The sequence below is a fragment of the Mustela erminea genome, chromosome 6 (assembly GCF_009829155.1).
Source record: "Mustela erminea isolate mMusErm1 chromosome 6, mMusErm1.Pri, whole genome shotgun sequence".
Taxonomy (NCBI): Eukaryota; Metazoa; Chordata; class Mammalia; order Carnivora; family Mustelidae; genus Mustela; species Mustela erminea.
This window is the reverse complement of record NC_045619.1, coordinates 38,880,561-38,907,939: the sequence shown is the minus strand read 5'-3', so window position 1 is coordinate 38,907,939 and position 27,379 is coordinate 38,880,561. Positions and strand designations below refer to the sequence as shown.

General features: G+C 38.9%; 1 protein-coding gene across 3 annotated transcripts in view; it reads right to left on the bottom strand.

The window, feature by feature from the left end:
* The window catches only part of PAWR (pro-apoptotic WT1 regulator), a 112,198-nt gene extending 85,563 nt beyond the window's left edge, over positions 1 to 26,635 (bottom strand). Inside the window, exons 1-3 of one of the 3 annotated variants that reach the window (XM_032346919.1) lie at positions 26,537 to 26,635; positions 25,362 to 26,034; positions 21,516 to 21,566 (exon numbers count right to left, since the gene is read on the bottom strand). In XM_032346919.1, the coding sequence (XP_032202810.1) occupies positions 21,516 to 21,566; positions 25,362 to 25,880 (570 nt within the window). In that variant the 5' untranslated portion in view covers positions 25,881 to 26,034; positions 26,537 to 26,635. Of the gene's footprint in view, positions 1 to 21,515; positions 21,567 to 25,361; positions 26,181 to 26,536 lie in introns of those variants that run through there. The other 2 variants (XM_032346921.1, XM_032346920.1) reach the window with 2 other exon arrangements.
* Between the last annotated feature and the right edge of the window lie 744 nt (positions 26,636 to 27,379).

Here is a 27,379-nt window from a genome sequence, read left to right as displayed (position 1 = left end):
TCTCCTCAATTTAAAGAGAAATCACATAATAAATTAAGTACTCAAAAAGGAAGTCTCTTTACTTTCTTAAGAGTCTTCTCGAGGGGTGCCTGAATGGCTCAGTGGCTTAAGCCTCTGCCTTCAGCTCAGGTCATGATCTCAGGGTCCTGGGATCAAGTCCCGCATCGAGCTCTCTGCTCGGCAGGCAGCCTGCTTCCTCCTCTCTCTCCGCCTGTCTCTCTGCCTATTTGTAATCTCTGTCTGTCAAATAAATAAATAAAATCTTTAAAAAAAAAAAGAGTCTTGTCTAAATTTTGGCCCAGTAGGATAATGTAGTGTTCTTAAATTATTAATTACCATGAACTATCATTACCAAGTTTTTACACTGAATCGTACTGAAAGGAACATGCCCTGGAAATATATTTTTATTTTGTTTTTAAACCCATGATATTATCTTGTTTTGGGTCATATTATTGTTTTTTAGTAAGGTTTTTTTTCTTTTTTTTTTGAAGTAATTATACCCAGGGGCGCCTGGGTGGTTCAGTGGATTAAGCCACTGCCTTTGGCTCAGGTCATGATCTCCAGGTCCTGAGATCGAGTCCCACATTGGGCTCTCAGCTCAGCAGGGAGTCTGCTTCCCTCTCCCTCTCTCTCTGCCTGCCTCTCTAACTACTTGTGATCTCTGTCAAATAAATAAGACCTTTAAAAAAAAAAGATTCTCAGAAAAAAAGCAAAAATTTTATAAATGCAAAAATTAATTTTTAAGTTCTTCTTATAGTCTACAAATACAAAACTAAAATAGATACCTTCAAACCATAGCTATGCTATTAAATTCTAATCTCTAAAATAGTTTTCAACAGCTCCAAAAACAACAAGAGTCTAACTAGAGATTTATTTTGCTGACAGATTATTCTTTGTGGTTCAGCTTCCTTCCAGCCTTCAACTCATATCCTTCTTACTTCTAACCCACATTAAATAACCACTTAAACTGCCAAATATTTTAAGATCTATAGATAGTTGGCTTAATAAACTTGTCTCAACATATTCCTATTGTATTGTAAAAATTCCAAAAGTCAATTAAAATAAAAATTGTTAAGTACAAGAAAACTCATTTCACATTTCATCTCAAATATACATAAATAAGGAATTAAGATGACCTCCCCTCTTTCATTTATGAAATTTTATTATGACTAATTAATCTATTGCTTACACTACTCTGACACACATCTTCTCTCTCCAGACTTCATTCCATTCCAAGTTTTAGTCTCTGGGCTTTATCATTTTTGACAGCTTACAACTCCCAGTCTTGCTCAAATTTTGGAAGCAATTCTGGAACTGGATTACACAGTTCAGTTTTCTAAAATCAAACTGTGGTTAAAGCCTAACATCCCATAACAGAATCTGTATTTTAACTTCTATGGAGTTAACAATAATATATCTCACAATACCCAAGAGCTTTAAACTATTCACAGACATTATCTTGTTAATCTTCACAACATTTCTATAAGGAAGTGATAGGTAAAAGCATCAGATAGCTTGGAAGCTTTCAATCCTTTTTAAACTCAAGTAGTTTCTTAGAGATTACGTTATTTGACATACTACTAAAATAAGCAACCTCTAAGATACAAACTGCATCCTAAATAAGGCGGCAACTCAAATGGATTAGCAAAGGGTTTCCTTTCTCTTTAGGAGTCTAACTAAAAGTAGTTTCAGTTAGTATAAAGGGGGTTTTGTGGTCCTCTTTCTCACACAGTAAAACAAATGCAATAAAGCTTTTATCTCCCTAAAAAGAAAGAATTAATAATTTAACTCACCTTATTTGTACAAACCATATCTCAGGGTAACTAAATTGTTGATAAAAGAAAAGTTCTTTTTATAAAATACTCCAGAGCTAATAAGTCTTTTTTTAAGATTTATTTGACAGAGAGAAAACACATGCGCACACAAGTGAGAGGGGCAGAGGGAGAGAGAGAATTTCCAGGAGACTCCCCAATGAGTACAGAACAGACGCAGGGCTCATCTGAGGCAAAACCAAAAGTCTGCTGCTTAACCATCTGAGCCACCCAAGCACTCCTAGCTAATAAATTTTAAGGGTATGACAGAATTAGAATATCACCATTTTGCAGCCCCTAATAAAATGGATCCTGACCAAGAATCCCCAAAGCATGGTCTGGGCATCGCTATGGGTCCCTAAAACCCTTTCAGAGAATCTGCAAAGTCAAAACTATTTACATTACTAAAATGTTGGGGCATCTGGGTGGCTCAGTCAGTTAAGTGGCTACCTTTGGCTCAGGTCATGATCCCAGGGTCCTGGGATTGAGTCTCCTGTCAGGTTCCCTGCTCAGCAGAGAGCCTGCCTTTCCCTCTCTGTCTGCTGCTCTGCCTACTTGTGCGCTCTCTCGCTCTCTCTCTCTCAAGTAAATAAAATCTTTAAAAAAAAACTAAAATGTTACTTGTGTCCCCCCCCCATGCTCTCATCTGTGTATATGAAGTTTCCAGAAGCTACAGGATACAGATATCACAAAAAAAAACTAAATGATAAAGTAGATATGAGAATCCAGCAGTCTTTTTTAAGCCAGATAGTAGAGATTTACAAAAATGTAAAACAATGCCACTCTTCTCACTAAGTTTATGTTCTTGAAATAGTTTTCACAAAAACGTTATTCATATAAACATGCAGTTTTTGTTATTTTTAAATAAATGATTATTTCTAAAATTTGTTTTAATTTCTATTAAAATAAACACCAATAGATATGATATTTATACATAAACAAACTCTCTAGGGTCCTTAATAATTTTTAGGAATATAAAGGGGTCCTGGGACTAAAAAGTTTTGGGACAACTGATCTTCATTAGTAACTGCTAACATCATAAAAATCATAAAAAGAGAGATAACCGAACAATTTATCCCTCCTGACATAAGTACCAAATATCAACTATGAGGTATTCTTAACCCACAAAAAAACAAAAACAAAACAAAACAAAAAAAAAAAAAAACACAATACATCTGAACATGACTCTGATCAGCTTCTAGTTTAAATAAAATCGACCAACTTACAGGAAATACAGGGTGCACAGGTTTACAATAAATACCACCATGGGGATGCATTCAGCAAAATCCAGACTACAGTAAATACTACACATCAGCTTTATTCAATAAATAAACTGCCAAAGAATATAGGAGAAAGAATGTAGAGAGTAAAAAAAGTAAAAGACATAGTAACCAACTGCAGCATATACCTTATTTAGGTATAATATTTTAAAAAAATGAAACAATTACACAAATGTGAGCAATGGATATTTGATATTAAGGAATTATTATCTACCTGTAATCGTATTATAAAAGTAATATTGTGGTTATCATTAAAAGAGTCTTTATCTTTTATAAACCTTTTCTATTTACAAATGAAATGACAGGATTCAAGGATGTCTCAAAATAATGAGGACTGATGGAAAATAAAATTACTGAATCCAGATAGTTAACGGTTGTACACAGGGTTCACTATACTATTTTGTTTACCTTTGTTCTTTTGGTTTTTCTATAAGTTGCTGTTGCTTTTTAATGTTTGAAGTTAGGAGAAAATGTATTTCCATATGTTAAGTCATTCACTCACTCAAACCAAAGAGAGCTATAACCAGTATTTCCTCCCATTAAGCTACCTGATAATGTGTTGTTTCAGCTTCACAAGGCAGCCCTACGCAGTTTGTCATTGGTTATCCAGCATCCTACTTCTGAATTTTTCACCTCCAATAATATTATAAAACAAAAAACAAACAACTAGGAGAGGACAAATACAAAGAGAGGAATCCGGAGAAGTTGGAGACTTCACACTAGAAGGAAACAGTCTCTTCCCAATAGAACAAACATAGACATGCTTACACAGAGGCACATATTGTCCATTATAGCCCAGAAATGGGAAAGTTCAAAACAGAGCCAGGGAAAGGAAGGAATGAGTGCATTGCTTTTTAAAGATTTATTTATTTGAGAGAGAGAGAGAGAGAGAGAGAAAGTGAGTGAGCATGGGCCAGGGGATGAGGGGGCCCAAGGGAGAGAGGGAGAATCCCAAGCAGGCTCCCCTATGAGTGCAGAGCCAGATACGGGGCTCAATCTCATGATTCTGAGACCACCACCCAAGCCAAAATCAAGAGTCGAATGCTCAACTAAGCCACCCAGGTACCCCTGTAATGAGTGCTTTTTTTTTTAAACTTAAGTTCAATTAGCCAACCTATAGTGGTACACCATTAGTTTTTGACGTAGTACTCAATGAGTGCATTTTAAAATAATTGTACTCCTATCTTTTTCTATTGCAGACACATCAAAGACTGATTAGTTTTCACATTTTGATTTGAAGTCTTCAGTCCTAGAGTTGTTGAAAGGCAAGCCCTAAAAGTTACTGCCTTTAGTTATCTATAGAATACCCCACCAACTGGAGACTATGTAAAGATTAAAGTTATAAAATCAATAATCTTAAATTTAGAGTTTCTTGCACATGGTATTACTTGTTTTTTAAAAGTAATCTGCATGACAAACTTATGAATCACAAAGGCTTCAATCTTTCCCTGCAAGGAAGGAAAGGTGTAAGCCATATTCTCAAATAGGACCATGTCCATTTATCTAAGATCATCCACATTTCAAATTTCCTATCTTGTCATCAGGTCTTACATTCTGATTATTGGTTTGAGGAAAAAAAGTCATCGATTCACAGAACTTAAGTAACTAAGAAAGATATTTAAATAACATCTAAACAAACAAACAGCATCTTTCCCAATATAAGGTTGCACTTCCAAAACCTCCAAAAGAAGCAACTCTATCAATAATCTATCAGGAGTTGAATAACTCTGAATAAAGTTTAAATAACTTTAAAAAACAAATCATAGGGGCGCCTGGGTGGCTCAGTGGATTAAGCCACTGCCTTCGGCTCAGGTCATGATCTCAGTGTCCTGGGATCGAGCCCCGTATCGGGCTCTTTGCTCAGCGGGAGCCTGCTTCTCTCTCTCTCTCTCTCTGCCTGACTCTCCGCCGACTTGTGATCTCTCTGTCAAATAAATAAATAAATAAAATCTTTAAAAAAAAAAAATAAAAAATAAAAAATAAAAATAAAAAAATAAAAAACAAATCATATAATAAATGGAAAAATTAACTGAAAATTAACTGAAAAATTAACTGTTAGATAAGTTATTCTATATCGATGGTAGTTAGTCTTTATTTTTAATGATCACTTTTCAAGAAAAAACTCAGTATTTTTAACCTAAAAAATGGACAAAAAAGCAGAAGAATCTGTCTTCAAAATAGGGAAGAAAGCTGTTAATCACACTTTCATTCCTTGAACCAGAGCACATTTTTAATATTTTCCATTTTAGCAACATAAACAGTTTATACAAAACAAAAAGTTTTAAAGAACTAATTGATAGGGTCCCTGGGTGGCTCAGTTGGTTAAGCGACTGCCTTCAGCTTAAGTCCTGGGATCAAGTCCCACATGAGGCTCCCAGCTCCAGGGTAAGTCTGCTTCTCCCTCTGACCTCCCCTCTCATGCTCTCTCACTCTGTCTCTCTCAAATAAATAAATAAAATCTTTAAAAAAGAGCTAATAGATAGTATGTAACCAAGGCCAAGAGAAAAATGCAAGGGAAAATTACAAAAGGGTTTTTCTGTTTGTTTTCAAAACTATATTCTCAAAGACTACCATGGAATCACATAATTTAAACCTAAAAAGTGAACTATCATCCTAGTTAATACAGTAAGGAAAGAAAATATATACAGATTGGAAAGGAAGAAATAAAACTGTCTTTGTTCACAGATGACATGATGGTCTATATAGAAACCTCAAAGAATCAACAACAACAACAACAACAACAAAAAATGCTGGATATAGGGCACCAGAAATGGGGTGGTTCAGTGGGTTGAGTATCTGCCTATGGTTCAGGTCATGATCCCAGGGTTCTGGAATTGAGCCTCATATTGGGCTGGCTCTCTGCTCAGCAGGTGAGTGTGCTTTTCCCTCTCCTCCCACTTCCCCCCTCATGCTCACTCTCTCAATCTCAAATAAATAAGTAAAATCTTTTTTAAAAACTCCAAAAATGATAAGCAATTACTGAAAAGTTGCAGAATACATAATTAATACAAAAAAATCATTTTCCCATACATCAGCAATAAACAAGTGGAATTTGAAACAAAAACACATTTCTATTAGCACCCCCAAAAATAAGAAACCTAGATGTAAATCTAACAAAAATATATGTAAAATCTATATGAAGAAAACCATAAAACTCTGATGAGAGTTGTCAAAGAAGAGCTAAATAAATGGAGAGATATTCCCTATTTATGGTTAGGAAGACTCATCACTGTCAAGATGTCAGTTCTTTCCAACTAATCTATAAAGTCAATGAAAGCCCAATCAAAATTCCAGCAGTAAATATTTTGTGGATATAGACAAACTGATTCTGGAGAGGCCAAAGTCCCAGAACAGCCAACAAAATACTAAAAGAGAAGAACAAAGCTGGAGGACCAACACTACCCAACTTCAAGACTTACTACAAAGCTTCAATAATCAAGACAGTATGGCACTGCTGAAAGAACAGACAAATAGGAGCAGTAGAACAGACAGAGAGCCCAGAAACAGATCCATGTAAATACAGTCCACCTGACAAAGGAGCAAAGGCAATACAATAGAGCAAAGACAATCTTTTCAACAAATGGTGCTAGAACTACTGGACATCCATATGCAAAAATTCTATCTAGACATAGACCTTACAACTCTCCAAAAAAATTCATTCAAACTGGACTACAGACTTAAGTACAAAACATTAAACTATAAAACTCCTGGAAAATAACTAACATAGGGGGCCTGGGTGACTCAGTGGTTGGGTGTCTGCCTTTGGTACAGGTCATGAGGGTAGGGTCCTGGGATCAAGTCCCACATCAGGCTCCCTGCTTAGTGGGAAGTCTGCTTCTCCCTCTCCCACTCCCCCTGCTTGGAACTCCCATGCTCGCTCTCTGTCAAATAAATAAATAAAATCTTAAAAAATAAAAACAAAAAAAAACACAGAAAGAAAATTACTAATATAGGAGAAAACTTATATGATGTTAGGTTTTACAATGACTTTTTAGATCTAATGCCAAAGACACAATTCATGAAAGAAATAAGTGATGAGCTAAGACTTCATTAAAATTAAAAACTTCTACTCTGAAAAAGACACTGTCAAGAAAATGAGGAATGGGAAACAACATTTACAAAAAAAAACATTAAAGACTGTTATCCAAAATACACAAAGAACTCGTAAAATGCAGCAAGAAAACAACCCCAAAAATGGTCCAAAGACCTTAAAAGACAATTCACCAAAGACATACAGATAGCAAATAAGTATATGAAAAGATGCTTCATATCACATGTCAGAGGGAAATGCAAATTAAAATTACATAGGCATGTTACCCTATCAATCAGAATGGCCAAAATCAAAAACACTGACAACCCCAAATGATGTCAAGGATATGGAGCAACGGGAACTCTCACTGTTCATAGGAATACAAAATAGTACAACCACTACAGAAGACAGTTTCTTACAAAACTATACACTTGGGTGCCTAGGTGGCTCAGTTGGTCAAGTATAGGACTTTTGGTTTTGGCTCTGGTCATGATCTCAGGGTCCTGGGATGGAGCACCGTCTCAGGCTCCCTGCTCACCAGGAAGTATGCTTGAGATCCTCTCTCTCCCTCTGTCCCTCTCCCTGCGCGCATGCACACATTTTCTGTCTCTCTAAAATAAATAAATAAATAAAAATGGATAAATAAATATTCAATCCATCAATCACACTCCTTGGTATTTACCTAAAGAAACTGAAAATTTAGAAGAAAAAGGAACTGAAACTGAAAATTATGTCCACAGAAAAACCTGCACATGGATGGTTATAATAGCTTTAATTATAATTGCCACAACTTGGAACCAATCTTCTTTAGTAGGTGAGTGGATAGAGTGGTACATCCAGACAATGGAATATTATTCAACACTAAAAAGAGCTAATGAAAAGATGGAGGAAACTTAAATGCATATTACTAAGTGAAAGAAGCCAGTATAAAAAGACTACATACTGTATGATTCTTACTATATGACATTCTGGTAAAGACAAAGCTATGGAGATAGTAAAAAGATCTGTGATTGCCAAGGGTGGGGAGGGAAGCGCTGAAGAGATCGAACACAAAGGATTCTTAAGCGTGTGAAACTACTCTGTATGATAACTATAACAATGGATACATACCATTATATATTTATCCAAACTCACAGAATGTACAAAACCAAGAATGAATCATAACATAAAATACAGACTTGGTAATAATGATGTGTCAGTGCGATTCATCAATTCTAAACAAATAAACAGATCACCTAACTCTTGTTAGGTGATACTGATAATGGGAGAACCTATGCATAGGTGGGGGCAGAAGATACACCGGAGATCTCTGTATCTTCTGTTCAATTTTGCTCTAAGTATAAAATTGCTCTAAAATATAAAGTCTAGGGGCACCTATGTGGCTCAACTGGTTAACTCAGTTGATTAAGCTGGTTAATAAGCTCCTTTGGTTAGGAGTTCTTCGATCAAGCCCTGTGTCAGGCTCCTGGCTCAGCCAGGAATCAGCTTGTCCCTCTACCTCTGCCCTGCTCATGCTCTAATAATAAATAAATTAAAAACCTTATTAAAAATTTTTTTAAATAAAATATAGAGCCTATTAAAAAAAGCTATCAGATCTGGTCCTGGAACCAAAATTAAATGGATGAAACATCTTAACATTAAAATACCCATTTTATGTGTTATTATTATAAATTTTTTTTCTTGAACAAAAAATGCCAATTAGTTAAGAGTAAAAATTCTTCATAGAAAAATCAATTGGCTTCAAAAACACTAAAAATAACTCATTCAGAGTGCCTGGCTGGCTCAGTCCATAGGATTCTCAAAGCATACTCTTATCTTAGGATTGGGAATTCAAGCCACATGTTGGGTATATAGCTTACTTTAAAAATAAATAGGGACACCTGGGTGGCTCAGTTGGTCAAGTGTCTGCCTCTTGCTCAGGTCACAGTCCCAGGGTTCTGGGATGGAGTCCCTCATTGGGCTCCTTGCTTGGTAGGGAGCCTGCTATGGGGATTCCCTACTTTCTAATCAATTTCCCTATAAACCTAAAACTGCTCCAACATGTTACTATAATCTAATATAAGTGGTTCAGATCATCCAGAGTAGAGCTCTGAAAGAAACATTAGGGGTACCTGGATGGCTCAGTCAGTTGATCGCCTACTCTTGGTTTAGGTTTGGGTCATGATCTCAGGGGAGTGGGAGTAGGCCCCACGCTAGGTTCCTCACTTGGTACAGAATCTGCTTCAGATTCTCTCCCTCTCCCTTTGGCCCTCCCCCTGCTCGTGCTCTCTCCCTAAATAGATTCTTTAAAGAAAAGAAAAGAGGGGCACCTGGGTGGATCAGTGGGTTGAAGCCTCTGCCTTCAGCTCGGGTCGTGATTCCAGGGTAGTGGGATCGAGCCCCCCATCGAGCTCTCTGCTCAGCGGGGAGCCTGCTTCCTCCTCTCTCTCTGCCTGCCTCTCTGCCTACTTGTGATCTCTCTCTCTGTCAAATAAATAAAATCTTAAAAAAAAAAAAAAAGAAAAAAAAAGAAAGAAACCTCAAACCAAACTACTGACTTTAATATCTGTACCCCTCTACTACGTGTTTGAAAACTGAGATTTTACAGTTATGTATTTTTTCCATTAACCTTCTGCTTACAAAATGTAATTCTGTCAAAGTTCAAGGAGAAATTGACAAGCCAACAGCAATTAACATCAGTATATCGTCTAAGAAACAACAGATCAAACAAGACAGAAATAAGTTAAGGTTAAATGATGTGGAGCATAATTTGGGAGATTGGCTTAACAGAAAATACTCAGAATTCTATACTCAGAAACTACACACCTTTTCAAATACCCCTGGAATATCTACAGAAACTTCCCATGCCTTAGGTCACGGAGAAAATCTCAACGAAGAAAGATTACACAAAGAACATTCCAACAACAAAAATCTCCTCAATTCAACCATCCAGAGATAATCACTATTAATCAGTCCATGGATATCTTTCCAAATCATTTGCTATGCCTCTCTCACATGCAGCTTTTACCTCAAAATAAGCAGGAAAGAGAAAAAAATCTCTTAAAACAAACTAATTAATTAAAAACCTGAAAGATGGAACACGTGGGTGGCTCAGTCAGTTAAGCATCTACCTTCCGCTCAGGTTATGATCCCAGAGTCCTGGGATCCAGTCCCTCACAGGCTCTTCGCTCAGCAGGGAGCCTGCTTCTCCCTCTCTTTCTGCCTGCCGCTCCCATTGCTTGTGCTCTCTTTCTCTGACAAAAAAAAAAAAAAAAAAATCTTTAATAAAATAAAAACCTGAAAGCAACTTAAATATAAGGATGTCAACTTTGCTCAGGCTAATACTAAAAGGTGATACTGCTCCTACTGTAAACTTGAAAGCATTGGGGTGAAGAGGCAAAGTTGGCATCTAATTCTTTAAATCAGAAATCCAATATGGCTTATCATCTCTGTATTTCACTTTCCTCATCAGTAAAACATATAGCAGTTACCTTCCTGGAGTTTTTCTAAAAATTTAGTGAGTTCAGGGCGCCTTGGTGGCTCAGCTGGTTGGGCATCTGCCTTAGACTCAGATCATGATCCCACAGTCCTGGGATCAATCCCCATGTCTGGCTCTCTGCTCAGAGCCCACTTCTCCCCCTCTGCCCGCCTGCTGCTCCCCCTGGCTCCCCGCGCTTGTGCTCTGTCAAATAAATAAATAAAACCTTCAAAATAAATAAATAAAATAAAAATAAGAATAAAAATTTAGTGAGTTCATACCCATAAAGGGCTTAGAATAGTGCCAGGCCCAGTAAGCATGCAAATGCTACCTATTTATTGACATGGCTTGCTTATCCTAAGAGACAAATGTCTTTCTCTTCACCTACAATCTAAATAATAAAATATTCTAAAAGCCAGTTTGTAGTATAAGTGATTTCTGGTTTATTATCTTTGAAATATTCATGTAACTCATAATAAGCCCCCCTAAGCACTCCAACTGAAGACAGGAATAGTCAATCAAGACATAAAACTAAGAATGTTAATGAACTATATTCTACTACAATGTTCTAATGGTTTTACATACAATGTCTCCCCACTGTGTATGACAACCTCCCAATTCATTTCCTTACTTATGTTCTCCCCTTCCTCTAACCTATTCTACACATCACTACACAGCTGATCCTGTTAAATTCCTGGTGTCACAAATATGAACATATCCTGCTCAAGGTTCTCCTTAGGCTGACACATCAAGCCTAAAATTTTCAGCCCAGTTTTTAAGATCCTTCACAATTCTGCTCCCTAACTATAATGATTTCCTAATATAAACCACTTATTCCAATTGCTAACTCCAACCTTTGTAACTTTACCCACCCTGCTCTCTCAGTCTGAAATAATGACTCCCTTCTTTATGCATCCACTTCTTACAGTCCCTCAAGATCAGCTCAAATCTCACACTCACTCCATGAAACTTCCCGGCTCTCTGTACTAACAGCATGGCATAACATTTAACACTTTATTATACATTTCTCTTTAATGTTTCAAAATTATCCTACATAATACATATTTCTCCAAATTAGATAACTTGCTCAAGGACAAAATGATGAACTATATTGTACATTCAAATCCTGAGTGCAGGTTAACAGAACAGATACAGCAATTCATATGCCCAAAAGGCCTACATCAGTGTCTAACATATATTACGTACTGAGACTGAATAATAAAATAAAATATGTACTAAGACTGTAGCAAATGTATGGTAGCTTTATCAGAACATCATATTATGAAATATTCTATATTAAGAGTAACAACAACACAGTGGGGCACCTGGCTGGCTCAATCAGAACACATGACTCTTGATCTCCAGGCTGTGAGTTCAAGCTCCATCCATACTGGGTGTAGAGATTACTAAAAAATAAAAATAAATTAAAAAATAATAACAACAACACAGTTATATATTTGCTGGCATACAAAGATGCTCATGAGATACTGAAAACAAAAAGGTTTAATAGTATTTATAGAATGATTAAATTTCTGGATATATTTATTTTTATACTCAAGAATTATATGCCAAAAGTATAAAGTAAGAGTTACCACTGGACAGTGGGAGTTATGATTATGAAGCAAAAAATATTCAGTAATTAACATCTCTTCCAAAAAGTTTAAAAGGAAATAATAATATTATTATTGGCCATGTTCAATGATAGGTCATGTTTAAGTTTCTAAAAATGTACACAATATAATCCCACTGTGTAAAAATAAAAATGGAAAAACATGTCAAATTGATACAGTAATCTATAGCTGATTTTTGCACAATCCTGTTTTCGCTAATTTTACTTCTAATTTTCTACAAAGAAGCAGGCATTACCTTTGCATCACCAAAAATAAATACTATTCCTAAAACATCATTTGGAGAAGCACTTGACTTCCTCTAAGATAACAGAGACAGAAGGGATAAGGGGGCAGCCAGGGAGCATCTGTGGAAGTTGAGCAAATAGTATGTGAGAAATGATTCAAAGGCAATGCTCACCCTTTAACACCTGTATCCCAAGAATCTGTATCACAAGATCAATCGTAAGAAAGTGGGAATGGAAAAAACATCACCTTTCACATCAAGTACTGAGCCACATCTAAACCCAGGGACAATATTAAACTATAAACTTCTTCATGGTAACACTCATTACAGAATCTGGCAATTTAATACCATCAGAGTCCCCATCTCCTCCCTCCTACTCCACTAAAAATGCCACTCCCAAATCTACCTACAGTACAGAATTATTTTTGTAATAAAAGGAATTACTTGGGCACAACTCTGCTTAGAGATTATCCTCTCATTTCTTTTTAACCCATATGGAAATTCAGAATTATTTATTCTATTATATGCATATAATTTTTACCTAATTTTATATTTTTTATTATTTTTGAACAGATACCTGCCTCTGAACAAGAAGATCCTCTTAATGACTTCAAATTAGGCAGGCTAAAGTTTTCCGTTCCAGAAGCAGTCAGCATTACTAGATATACAGGTATGGAAAGAGGAAGGAAATACCCAGCCAACAACACTAACAGAAGAATAGCAGAATAAAGTCTGAATTCCTTGGCATGACATCCAGTTCCAGCAAAATCGGTCCATACTATTCCTCTTCAGCCACTCTCCATTCACTCCCCACCAAGAATTCTCTGAACATCAAAGTTTCCTCTGTTAGAATATATCCCTCCCTCTTTCCAACAGTGACAATGCATGTGTATGCACTGGCACCCAAACAAATCTGGAGTCAAATCCAAGTTCTGCCAGTATGGCCTTTGGGCAAGTCACAACTTCTTCGAGGCATCTTGTAAAACGAGGAATATATTTTTAAAACCTACCTTGTGAATCAATGTGAAGATTAGAATTAACACATGGAAATCCCCCAATACAATGTAGGGCACAGAGGAGATATATTTATAATAGAATGTTATTATTTCCTGGCTTTGTGCCTTCACAAATGCTAGTTCCTCCACACAAAATGTTACCGAGTCTCCCCTCTCCAATTGGGAAATCCTTCTTATCAGTCAAGACACAGGGCTCAATAATACTTTATCTTATGTAAAGCCCTCCTTGACTCCCTCATGTAACTAATGGCTCCCTTTTCGGAGCTAGTTCAGTACTTTGTTCTTTTCTCAATCATAGTTCTCATTATACCAAATTCCATTTATTTGGAATGTGTCTCCCCAAAATTTCTAGGTCAAGACCCTAACCCTCAATATTACAATATTAGAAGGTGGGTCTCTTGAGATTAGCTCATAAGGATGGGGCCCCTCATGAGTGGGATTAGTGCCCTGATAAAAGGTAACTCTCTCACCCTTTCCACCATGTGAATGAACCAGGAAGCAGGCTCTCATTAGACACCAATTCTGCTGCTGCCTGACACTTCGCAGCCTCCAGAACTGTGAGAATAAAGTTCTGTTGTTTGGAAGTCACCCAGTCTATGGTATGGTTATGGTAGCCTGAACTAAAAATTATTTTTTCTCTGAGAGATGACAGAAAGTTCCTTAAAGACTGGTGAGTATGTAATTCATCTATGTATCATCTAGCACTGAGCTTGGGGCAAATGGCAGGCACTCAAATGTTTCTGAGTAAACCAAGTAAAAAAGAATCTAACAAAAATGCTGTAGCACCCAAGGGAGAAGAATGACAAGGGCAAATACTACAGGGAAGTCAAATAGGCTGAAAGTAGAAAAAAAGCTATCTCATTTGGCCATTAGGAGGTCACAAGCAACCTTGCAGAGATCAACTTCAATGAGGTAACAGGAAATGAGCAATGAAATGGAAGTTAACAGGTGAAAACAATACTGCAACTTGAGCAATTAAGTTGAAAGTGAAGCAGAATTAAGGTAACAGTTCTTCATGCAAGATGAACGAACCAAGAGGGAAAGTAGATGTATTTAAGAAAGAAGGAAAATACCAAGCAAGATTTAGATAGGAATCCTGGTACAGGTAGCCCTGGAGGGTGGGAAGGTGTGTGCTACCCTCAGCTAGAGGCAGGAATATATAAGAGGCAGGAACGTTAAGGACGAATTTTCCAGCTCAAAACACTGTTACATAATTTTCTAACACCAATGAAATACCTCTTAATCCATCCATTCCTTTCCTTTTTTAACTGCCATTGCCCTAGCATTCAGTACTATTATACTCTTAAATAAGTATTCTTATCTCTAGTCACACCTGCTCCCTAGCCCTTTCTCCGTCTCATTACTTAGATTGAATTTCTCAAGCCACTGTTTCACATATTTTGGATGAAAGAAGATGTGCACATAAATGTATAAATAGATGTATACATATGGATATTTACATATACATTATAATATTTGATTTATTTGTTCCAACACAACTGATATATTAGGGAGCAAGTCGAGCATAATATAAATACTACATCTGCTTACATGCAACTGAAAGAAACACTAGGTGAGCACAGAAAATGCAACCCAGTCACACAGAATGACACAGAACACACACATCTTAAATGTCTGCCAGCTCACTCCTGGTGTAGGAACCCATCCACATCTGGAGTTAACAGTTCCAGTCCAATTCAGATAACCATTCTTCCAACACTTCACAAATTGTCACCCTTTTGATACCCATTTCTATAAGAAAACTTGGGTTTTTTTCAAGGTCGAGTTTGCTACCTATTGTAGTATTTACATATTTCTTAACCATTTAACATGTGTAAAATTGTGCTGCTCTTTATTATATTTCTATCTTTTTACATGTTACTGACAAAATTTCTGAGTATTATGACCCTAAACTCCATTTTTCCTTATGTCCTACATTTTCATTGTGTGATTTTGCATGTATAATTAGGAGCAGTTAGGTTGAATTACAACTTACACGCACTTATAATTATTGCAACTGTGATCACCAATTTCCCACTGAAATCAAAGGCCACAGAGGAGGTTAAAAAAAAGGGGGGGGGGCATGGGGCATCTTAGTTAAGTGTCCAACTCTTGATTTCAGCTCAGGTCATCATCTCAGGGTTCTGGGATCCAGCCCCATGCTGGGCTCCATGCTCAGCTGGGAGTTCACTTGAGGATCCTTTCTCTCCCCGCCCCCCCCTTCTCAAATGAATAAACAAATCTTGAAAAAACTGGGCATCCCTCACAAAAATCTGAAGGTCCTAGTATCTATGAGGTGCTTTGAAAGACCCAAACACTTGTCTTAAAGAACGCTTCAGGAAACAAATACATGAAAACAAAAAAATATATATCTGTTTATCTTAAGACAACTTACTTATCTGCCAATCAGACAACTACATAATAGAGCAAAGAAGCAATAGAGTCCTTTACCAATGAAGTAAAGCTCAAGTATTATAATACCAAATAACACAACCATATCCATCCCTAAAGACAGAAGTATAATGGTAGTTGCCAGGGACTAAGTAGGTAGAATGAGGAGTTATTGTTTAATAGGTATAGTTTCAGTGTTACAACACGAAAAGAGTAATGCGATGGGCTGTGATGATAACTGTACAATAATATGAATATATTTAATACCACTGAATGTACACTCAAAACAGAATTTTCTTATTAGTATTTTACCACAAAGAAAATAATCCCTATATTGCACACCTAAAACTCATTTTTTAAAAAATCCATCCTTATTTTTGAAGAACACCATCACAAAAACTCACGATGAATGACTACTAAGTGCACATAAAACGTGTATAGTGTGGTTCCATTTTTTATGTAGATATAGAGAAAAAGGATCTGAAATAAATATTTATATAAATAAGATAACAGGTGACGTTTATCTTTTCCTGTATTTCTACATGGGAACTACAATGAACATATTCATTTTTTTTTAAACATGTTATTTTTACCAGCAGAAAAAATTAAGATTATGTAAGTTTAGTGTGGATCAATTTTTGCCTGCACTACAGGATATCAAGTCCTGCCAAGAATTCGAAACCCAAAGTAACGTCTTTGACTACTGCAGCTAATACAATCTTACTTCCTCAAGTACCATATTCTGAATATTAATACTGTTCTTCAAAATGATTCCCATTCTTTTTTAAAGTACTACTAAAAATATTCTGGGGGCGCCTGGGTGGCTCAGTCGTTAAGCATCTGCCTTCGGCTCAGGTCATGATCCTGGGGTCCTGGGATCAAGCCCCCCATCAGGCTCCATGCTGAGCAGGAAGCCTGCCTTTCCCTCTCTCACTCCCCCTGCTTGTGTTCCCTCTCTTGCTGTGTCTCCGTCAAATACACAAAATCTTTAAAAATAAAACAAAATAAATAAATAATAAAAATTAAAATGTTCTGCACAAAATTCCAAAAGCAATACAAAGTCATTACATACTTTGTGTAACTTGTGAATTTCACCTTATGTCCATAAGCTTAATATTAAATAGCATCTTTTAAAGTTAATTTTATTATAAAACATGTTTTCATCCTGTATTTCAAACTGTATTATTTTTATTTCTTATTCAGCTAGTCCCCTAGGGTTTATATAAAGAAACTGCAAACACAATTTTAACTATTACAGAAATGTAATCTGTAAATTCTCTCCTTTCTATTCATTTCAGCAAAACCCTAAAATACCTTCAGAATACAACAGACTGTTTTAAAAAAAAATTCAGCCCTATAAAACAAATGAAACTATTACTGAAAACTACCTTATGATCCACAGAATTTGGTGAAGGAATTTTCTAAAGACTATCACAGGATATATATTTAATATCCAATTTTCACATGCTAGGTTTTGAACTCACTGGAGCAGTTTCTACCTTTTGAGATATGTAATTTTGCCACATGTAGAAACTACATGTTCCTACAATTTCATTCATACATGGTGCCTAGTGTATTTTTAAGTAACCCAAGAAGAATATGAAAGATGGCTAAGGCTTGATTCTATACACTATGTCTATGGCTCTAAACACAAATGCCTAAGATTTAAACTGAAAAGTTCCCTCAGCAAAACCAGATATTTTAAGAATCAACTGGCTAGCTAAGAATGCCTATAGATTTAATATGTAATAGTGAACAAGAGAAAAAATCATGCAGTTGGGAATATTTTGTGATAAGATGGACAAAACCTGATTTAAGAGTTTGAACCACTGGGACGCCTGGGTGGCTCAGTTGGTTAAGCGGCTGCCTTCAGCTCAGGTCATGATCCCAGCGTCCTGGAATCGAGTCCCACATCGGGCTCCTTGCTTGGCAGGGAGCCTGCTTCTCCCTCTGCCTCTGCCTGTGCTTGCTCTCGCTTCTCTCTCTATGACAAATAAATAAATAAAATCTTTAAAAAAAAAAAAAAAGAGTTTGAACCACTAAGTATTAAATACACTTACAAACATGATTATACACCTTCCCTTAAAGATATGTAAAAATGAAAAATGAATGAAAGTTCAAATTACATATTAAGGTCGAGTTTTGGGGTTTTTTTCCTATAGTCTATGCTTCTAACAGATTCAAAATAAGCAAGGCAGATGCAACATTTTTCATAAATGTTTAAGGTGCTTTGAATTTCCAAGTAGTTCAAGTTAACTTTGTTAAAATGTTTAAGAAGTTTTTAATTAGAGGCACCTGGGTAGCTCAGTGGGTTAAAGCCTCCGCTTTCAGCTCTGGTCATGATCCCAGGGTCCTGGGATCAAGCCCCTCATTGTGTTCTCTTCTCAGCAGGGAGCCTGCTTCTCCCTCTCTCTCTCTCTGCCCACCTCTCTTCCTACTTGTGATCTCTCTCTGTTAAATAAATAAAATCTCAAAAAAATTTTTTTCTAAGTTTTTAATTAGAAGGGAAAAAAAAGAATTTAACATCCCAATAAGAAATTTCCATTAGAGATCAACAGTTATCGATATAACCACACAGTAACTATAATTTATCACTTTATCATTTTTAGAACACATATACCAACATTATTTTGATTCCTGTAACAATCCTGTTAGATAACCAGTATCAATTTCACTTGACAGATCAGTAAACCATCACAGGGCATTTAAGTCAGTTCTTCCCAAACTTTAGGGTGTACAAGAATCACTCAGGAACATGTTAAGACTGCAGTCTCAGTAACTCCTCCCTCTCCCCAGACTGAGCTGGATCCCAGAAATTTCCATTCCAAACAACACAGGTAATACTTGTACAGAAGGTCCTAATCCCCACATCCCCAAGCCACTAAGATACTGACTTAAGTAACATGACTAAGATTTCAGGTGGTTTAAAATTCCATTTTTACTGTGAATCAAAGTTCCCAAATGTTTAGATAGCAGAGCTGTGCAGAGCTCCTTGAAAGATATGTAAAATTTTAATTTTTTAAAAATTTTCTATTTATTTAAAATTTTAATTTTTTTAAGATTTTATTTATTTGAGAGAGAGCGCAAGCATGAGAGGGTACAGGGTCAGAGGGAGGCGGAGACTCCCTGCTAAGCAGGGAGCCAGATGCAGGACTCCTTCTGGGACTCCAGGATCATGACTTGAGCAGAAGGAAGTCACTTAACCAACTGCGCCACCCAGGCACCCTAAAAATTTAACTTTTAAAAAATTTTACATTCAGTTTAATTAAATATCTCATACTAAACTCCTATATGAACAAATGGTAGATGTTTAAAGAAATATAAAATGGAGAAAATTCTACCATAATTTCATTTTCTCTGTGAAATGCAAGAAAAGCTGAGATTGAATTATTTGAATACTGCTGCATTTTATAGGGTGGGAAGCTAAAACTTAGGTACCACATGTTCTAAAAACATAATGAAAAATTAAGATGAAAATATAAAAGCACTTAGAGCACAACTTCGTGAATACATTAAAAACCACTGACCTGAATAATTTAAAGGATTAATTTTATAATCAATGAATTATATCTCACTTTTTAAAAAGAAAAAAGCACTCAAAAATTTGAAACTCTGGGGCGCCTGGGTGGCTCAGTGGGTTAAGCCGCTGCCTTCGGCTCGGGTCATGATCTCAGGGTTCTGGGATCGAGTCCTGCATCGGGCTCTCTGCTCAGCAGGGAGCCTGCTTCCTCCTCTCTCTCTCTCTGCCTGCCTCTCTGCCTACTCGTGATCTCTGTCTGTCAAATAAATAAATAAAATCTTTAAAAAAAAAAAAAAAATTTGAAACTCTAATTTGTCAATCATTTTAAACTTCTAAAACATATATTATCCTTGCTACTAAACAGCATAATTTTCTGGCCTACATCACAGGTGCTAAAAACCAATGCACAAATAATAAAGAGCATAAATAAAGCCACTAGCTTGTAGTGATTTTTTTTTAAGATTTTTTATTTATTCATTTGAGACAGAGACAGACAGCAATAGCAGGGAGAAGAGGAAAAAGCAGGCTCTCACTGAGCAAGGAGCCCCAATGCAGGACCCTGGGATCATGACCTGAGCGGAAGGTGATGCCTAACTGATTGAGCCACCCACGCAACCCTTGACAGTGATTTTTTTTTTTTTTTAAAGATTTTATTTATTTGACAGAGAGAGATCACAAGTAGATAGAGAGGCAGGCAGAGAGAGAGAGGGAAGCAGGCTCCCTGCTGAGCAGAGAGCCCGATGCGGGCCTCGATCCCAGGACCCTGAGATCACGACCTGAGCCGAAGGCAGCAGCTTAACCCACTGAGCCACCCAGGCGCCCTCCTTGACAGTGATTTTAAATAAGAATTTTAATGTTACTGTTTATTTGTTCTCAAGTTTTTCTAATAAAGTTCAACTTTATCTGCCTTTTATTACAGGGCTATTTTCAAATTCTATAGTCACATGTTAGCATCTTCTAGTTTACTGCTAAAATAATCTTTGTCTTTCTTAAACTAGGTATAAAGTATCAATACACTGAAATACAGTAAGATGGTTTAAAGGCAGACTATCTCTACTCTGCTGCATACCACATTTGTGACTCGAAGCAAGTATACTTACTTGCTCTCCTCCATCTTCCCATAGGGTCGCAGTGAGAATTAAATGCACCAATACATGTGAAGTGCTTAGAACAGTGCCTACCACTTAATAACCACACCATAAATGTTATCTATTTTAATTACATAATTATTTTTATAAAAAAAGGCATCTCAGCTTAGATGACTCTTTACAAATCCTAATAATACTAAAATTTTAATTTACTTTATCAATGAGTTCAAACATTTAGGGAAGTTGGGCTTCATACCTTATTAAGCAGTCTTAATGTTTTTGCTATATCTACCCTATTCACAAGTTCAATTTTCCCCAACCTGAGTCACTATTAGTTCCTCTTCTGACTCATCACATAGAAAGGTAGACAGTCTGGAACATACTGGGCATACCGAAAGGCATTTCTTAATCTACCTGGATTTACATAGTTTACTAAGTAAAACTTGTCCTACATAATGTTCAATAAGTACGTTAAATAATTATAACTTAAAACTGTGCTCACTTAAAAGTGCTTTCTATATATCACATCCTCCTTCAAACTAGTGTAGGTGTTTAGTTCCATCTTGACAGAAAAACAACATATCACTTAAGTAAAAACAAAGACACATTTTCTGACTTCTAGCCAAAACAGATTTTGCTGGTGACCTGGTGTTCAAAATCTTGCCAAGCAAACTAGAAATTAGAGTCAGAAGCAATGTCTGAGCCTACAAATTTGACCTTTATTTCTATTCAGTTCCTTTTACTGTTTTCCCCAATCCGTTGTTTAAATTATTTAGGAGAACCTCTAATAAAGAGTTAGAGAGAAAAAAAAAAAAAGCTATAGGGAAATTAAATAATGCAAAATAGGTTCTTTTTTTATTTTTTATTTTTTTAATTTTACGTAGGCTTCTCACTCAATATAGGGCTTGAAATCATGACCCCAAGATCAAGAATTACACACTCTACCAACTGAGTCAGCCAGGTGGCCCCAGAGTAGGTTAATTCCTAAAAACACTTTCCCAAAATGCACATACATTACACACACACACACACACAAACATTTAAAATATTGCTCTACCACTTATTCACCTTCCATGTGATCCCGAGTCGTTTAAATTCTCTAAGCCTCCATTTTGTCTTCTGGAAAGGAGGATAAAAAGAGAAACTATAACTACCACCTGGGATTGCTGTGAGCATGAATTAAAACAACACAAAGCACTCTAGCCAATCACTATGAAAATAGTAAGTTTTGATATATACTAACTTTATATTTAAATCAAAACTTCAGTGCCAGTTGACCGTGACCTATTGAATTATTGTATCTTCATAAGCACTCTGAAAACTGGAGTGGTATAGTAGAGCAATCCTTCCTCAACTATCCCCTCCACAAGTTAGATACCCTGCTCAGGAAACAGGCTGTACTTAGCGCTGCACTTTACCTCAGTTCCCTAGATTACTTGAAAGGCCCTATGGAAAAGGCCTGTGTCCTATTCATTTCTCTATCCCCAGACTGCAGCCCAACAGTTCTGAACCCTGACTCACAGCAGAATCACATGTGAAGTTTATCAAAATATTAATGCCTGGTATCCATCCCAGACCCATTAAATCAAAAGGGAGTCAGGGAGGGAGAGGGCAAGTATTCTCCATGGGGAGCATTTTTTTAAGATCCTCACATGATTTTAATTTGCTACAATTAAGAACCACTGCACTGATACTTAAAATACTATACAAACAGGTATATATGTGTATGTGTGAATATATGTTAAAATATATAACTACAGAAAAACAAGTCTCAGCTCAAGATCCTCATCCTCAGTAGCTTCTCACAGCCCAATCATCACTTTCCTCTAAACACAAAATATATAGAGATTTTTTTTAAGTAATCTCCACACCCAATGAGGGCTTGAACTCACAACCGTGAGATTAAGGGTTGCACGCTCCACCGAGTCAGTCAGGCACCCCTAAACACAAAATATTTCTAATAAACAATTTGCTGTGTTAAGATGGCTTTTCAATTGTTAACTCAGTACTTAAGTTTTTTCATATAATTATGCCTTATCCTTCCTCCTGGATTATAGTTCAGCTCCTTAAGAATATACACTGCCTTACTCTTCTTTTTCTACAGCCTTACAATAGTGCCTTGAAAACAGACATGTAATAAACATCTGACTGATCTAATAAACATATACGAAAATGACCGGCAGGAGGTATGTCACATCCAAATTATCCAATTTGGGCTACTGCCCCTAAAAATAAAGTAAAAATTTAGAAAAAAACATTTTTAAAATAATCTTTACCTCAGTAAATGAGAACTAAAGTTTGTCCAACAACTGAATATTTGCACTTTTTATTAAAATTATTACAAGCAGTATCTCCCCCCCCCACCTTCCCATCCCCATCTATACTTTAACTTTTTGACTTGCTTCCTCACTGAAACTATCTTCTAGCTATTTGTGGTATCTTCAGCTGTTGTCAGGTATCTTTCCAACAATTTTATAATACTCTGTAATTACTAAAATAAGTTAATGAAAGTCACAATGTGTCACACAGATGTTTAATAAATACTTCTTGAAGGAGCTAAATGTTTATCATCCACTAAAATAGGCTTTTGCATACAAGTTACATACTACTCTTCTACTATAAACTTGGCTGAGAATACTGCCTGAAAATAAAAGTCTTTCTCAACGTTATATAAGACGACAAGTCCACACCTAAATGACACATTGGTGATTTTGTTTTTATTATATTTGCAAACCTGAAAATTTTTAAAAATATTATGACTTCTTAAACCAGGATTGCTAAGTTGTATTACACAAGAAACTCCACAGCAACTGACATTCTCAATGTTGAAACTACTACGAGGAATGAATAGTGCACAATTCTAAAAAAACCACCACCTACAACAACCTAAAGATATAAAGATGGCCCACCTTTAAAGTTTTGTGTCATGTATTTACCACTATTAAAATAATCTGTATGACTTAAGTTGTTTTAAATGAAAATGAAAAGGCCCTTAAGAAGTATGCCTGCTAATTAGATATTGCAGTAAAACATTACCATGTTTTGTTGCATCCTACACCAGCAACAGACAGAACCATAGTTACCACAAAAAGAAAGCAGTCTTCAATTCCCTATTCAATAAAAAAGGTTCAAATTCCACAGACAAAAAATGGTACCCTGAGCTGTTTGTTTTTAAGGAAGATTAAATTTAGGAGTTGCCAACACCCAAACGAAAAACATTCCAGAGTATTAGACTCAATTGTAGTGGGGAATCATCTACATTCTCAGCACTATGTTCTCTAACCCAAAGCAGCAGTATTAACAAAGGATGTTTCTTAGGATCTCATAAGATACACCACACTTATTTCCCCCAGTAAACATTACCCTTGTTAAAAACAAAAACAAAAAAGGTACTTGAGAAGTAACAATTCTAGCACAAGCAGCCAGACAAAAATGAAGTTTAACATCTGCCAAGATATTTCCCAAAATAAGACCCCTGTCAGTTGAACAATGAGGAAAAGATTGAAATGACTAATTCTTTTATTTGGACCATCAGCTACTTTTAAAAATAAAGTTGAGGAATGTAGCTTTTCCAAAGCCTTGTCTTTAGTTTCCCCTTAATCTTCATATTTTTAACTAAAAAAAAAAAAAAAAAAAAAAACCTAGAAATTTGATTACCACTCTCATGAAATTCCTTTTAAAGCAATTTAATGAATAACAGATCTTTTGTGCAAGTAGCAAACCACAGAGGACAGTTCTGCTGGCTGATAAAAATCTGTCTGAAACATGCATATAAAAATATATCCTTCAAAGACAAACCGTAATTTTCCAGGTATGGAAAACATATTAACACTTAAAAAGCTGGGTATGTTTGACACACACCCTAACTTACTGCGAATGCTTTTACTTAAATCACAATTAAAGTTAGTATACTCTTATTATTTACTGGTCATCAAAGTTGAATAAATTAGAAAACCACGAGTAAAAAAATGTAAAAAATTTAAAAATAAAAAAACCTGAAGAGCCAATGAGAAAAAGATGCAACTACTTTGGGTGAAACAAAGTTGTGTAATCACTTCCCAAAACCAGTGCGCTTCTATTAAAGTAGCCAAAATTGTTTAGGATTTTTTTTTTTTTTTTTTTTTTGAGGGCAGAGATAGGTGCGGTTACACATTAAGTAAAAATGTTTCACCACTCACTCTAATAGGAAGATGCTGCTGCCTGCAGGAATGTTGAGACAGCTCAAAAATACAAAACAAAAACAAAACCCCTACCACAACTCTTTCCCGCAATATACAGAGCCAAATACTTAAATACAAGGAAAGATCATCTTAGCAAAAAGAATTATGGATTACTACAACTTTCCTATTGTCCTAACTATCACTCAGAATTAACTGCGGGGTGAGGGGTGGGGGGTGAGGGGCAGAGGAGGGCTCTTCCCCAAAGCTGGTTTATAGATAAAATAGTAATATCTTTAGTTGGATATTCTCATCTGGATACACTGAAAAAGTTGTGCTAGATAGTGCTAAGAACACGTTTTTTTACAGGTGCTACTAAACACTGTCAAGAGAAAAGAGATAAACAATCTGATAACTTCAGATAGACACGTGGGAAACCAAACTTAGTATGTCGTCATCGCCATTAATCAATTTTTTTAACTGATTAGGCGAAAACAAACAACCCTAGGTGGGCAAGTTTTGGAGTTTTGTCTTTCCACCGCTACAGAGAAGGATCCTGAATTTTCAGCCAGGAAGCCCGAAAAGCACGTGTCCCACTTGGGGTTTGGGGAACTTCCCAGGAAGCACCGAGTAAAACTCCATCACCCCCTGCCTGCCTAACCCGGTGAAAGGCTAAGTAATGCGGGACGGGCTAGAGCGGGGAAACTCGGCGGCCCGGGGGCCGGGGGAGCTCCGCCCGCCGCCCCCGCCCGCTCACCTCGGCCGCGGGGATGTTGACCACGCCGGTGGAGCGACGCTTCTCCCGCAGCTTTCTCTTCTCGATCTGCCCCTTGCCTTTCCTGGCACTGGGGCCCGAGCTCTTGCCTTTCTCCGCGGCGCCGTCCCGCTCCTCCTTGTCGCCGCGGGCCGGCGGTGCCCCCGAGGCGGAGACCGCGGCGGTGGCCGTGGGGGGCGGCTCGTCCTCGGGCCGCCGGGAGCCGGGGGTGGACCGGGGCAGCGCCGCGGGGCCCACCGCGCAGTTCACGCCCCCAGAGCCGGGGGCGGCAGGTGCGGCCGCGCCGCCCGGGAGGTTGTTGTTGAGCTCGTTGGCTGCGGCTGCGGCCGAGGTGCCCGGAGCCCCCGCCGGGGGCTTCCCGGTCGCGTCGCTGCCGCCTCCGCCCGGAGCGGCCGGGCCCGGGGGGTTCTGCTTGGCGCGCATCTTCTCGCGCTTCGCCTTCCACTCCTCCAGGAAGTCTGTGGTGCTGCCGCTGCTGGTCCGGTAGCCACCGGTCGCCATATTCCCAGCGGGGCCGGCCGGGCTCTCACCTCAGGCCGCCCAGCCCGGCTCCGGCCGCCGCCGCCGCCGCCGCCGCCTTCCCGAGGCCGGGAGGATGCGAGGGAACGACCCCCGGGCGCGGGGGCGGCCGAGGCTCCCCCGGTGGCCGGTGAGTCTGAGGGGAAACACAAAAGAGGGCGGGGAAGAGAAGCGTTCAGGTCCCTCGCCCGGCCGGAGGGTCTGCCCGCCGGCCCGCCTCGGAGCCCCCCGCCCCCCGCGGAGCGCTCTGCCCAGTCCCCGCCGGCAAGTGGCTGCCCAGTCCCCACCCTGCAAAGTTTCTCCGACGCACCTACACAGCGGGCCTGGACGATCACCGCCCCTCGAGGGGAGGAGAAAAGGGCCTGTCCCCACCCCCCCGGCCCGCCCGCCCCATCCCCACCGGGGTCTGCGCCCGCGGCGGTCGGGGGACCAGGGCCAGACCCCTCCACCTGTCGGCCCGTCGGACCTCCTGCCCCTCGCTCCGGCCACCGTGGGCCAAGGTCCCCACCACCAACACCTTCGTTCCTGGGCGAGGCGCGAAGCCCCTAGGCGGCTCGCTGAGGAGGCGGGACGCGTACACACAGCAGCTGTCCGGCCGCCTCGAGGGTCGAGCTCGGGCGGCCCAAGCAGCCCCTTACCTGAGAAGAGTTCTGGTGGGGGGCGAGGCGTGGGGTCTGGGAGGAGGCGTCCAGGTGAGCCCGCCCGGCGGCGCGGAAGGAGCGGCTGCAAACTCGCGGCCAGATCTCACGGCTCCGCCGGGCCGGAGGGAGGGAGAGAGGGAGGGTGCGAGGGGCGGGAGGGGAACCGAGCGGCGCCGAAGCGCGGGCGGAAAGGGCCGAGACGGCGCGCGAGGGGCGCGGCGCGCAGTGCGGGGGGTCGTGCCCGCCGACGCCCCGCCCCCGGCGCTCAGGTGCGCGCCGCCTGGTCCAGCCCGCCGCTGCAGCCCGCCCCGCGCCCGCCTGTCCCACCGCACATTCCTGGGCTCGCGGCCCTGCAGCGGCGGGCCCCGCGGCAGCGCTGACTCGGAGCGGGACAGCCCTCCACGCCCTGCACCCCGCTCCTGTTCTCCGCCTCTCCGTCTCCCACCACTCTTCCTTTTAAGTACAAGTTATATTCTTCGAGGGAAAATCAAGAATGGGGCTGGCCGAGGGGGAAAAGGCAATGAAGTTGGGATGATTCAGCCCTGACTGGCTGGGATGGGAAAACAGTCGCGCGTCACTTTTCCTGGTCGCTGCCCCCTCTTCAGATGTGCTAGAGTGGCAGGCAGAAGAGTCGGAAACAACAACAACCACCAACAACAACAAAACCGAAACAAACCCAGACCCTTCTCTCTGAGCAAAACCTGTGGTTTCTGGGTGAAAGGGTGGGCTGAAAGAAGGAGGGGCTTAAATTATCAGTGAACTATCAAGGGTTTACTATTTTAGGCTTGCAAGAGAAAAGGAAAAACTCGTTTTTACAGTGTATTGCACTGGCATCCGAAT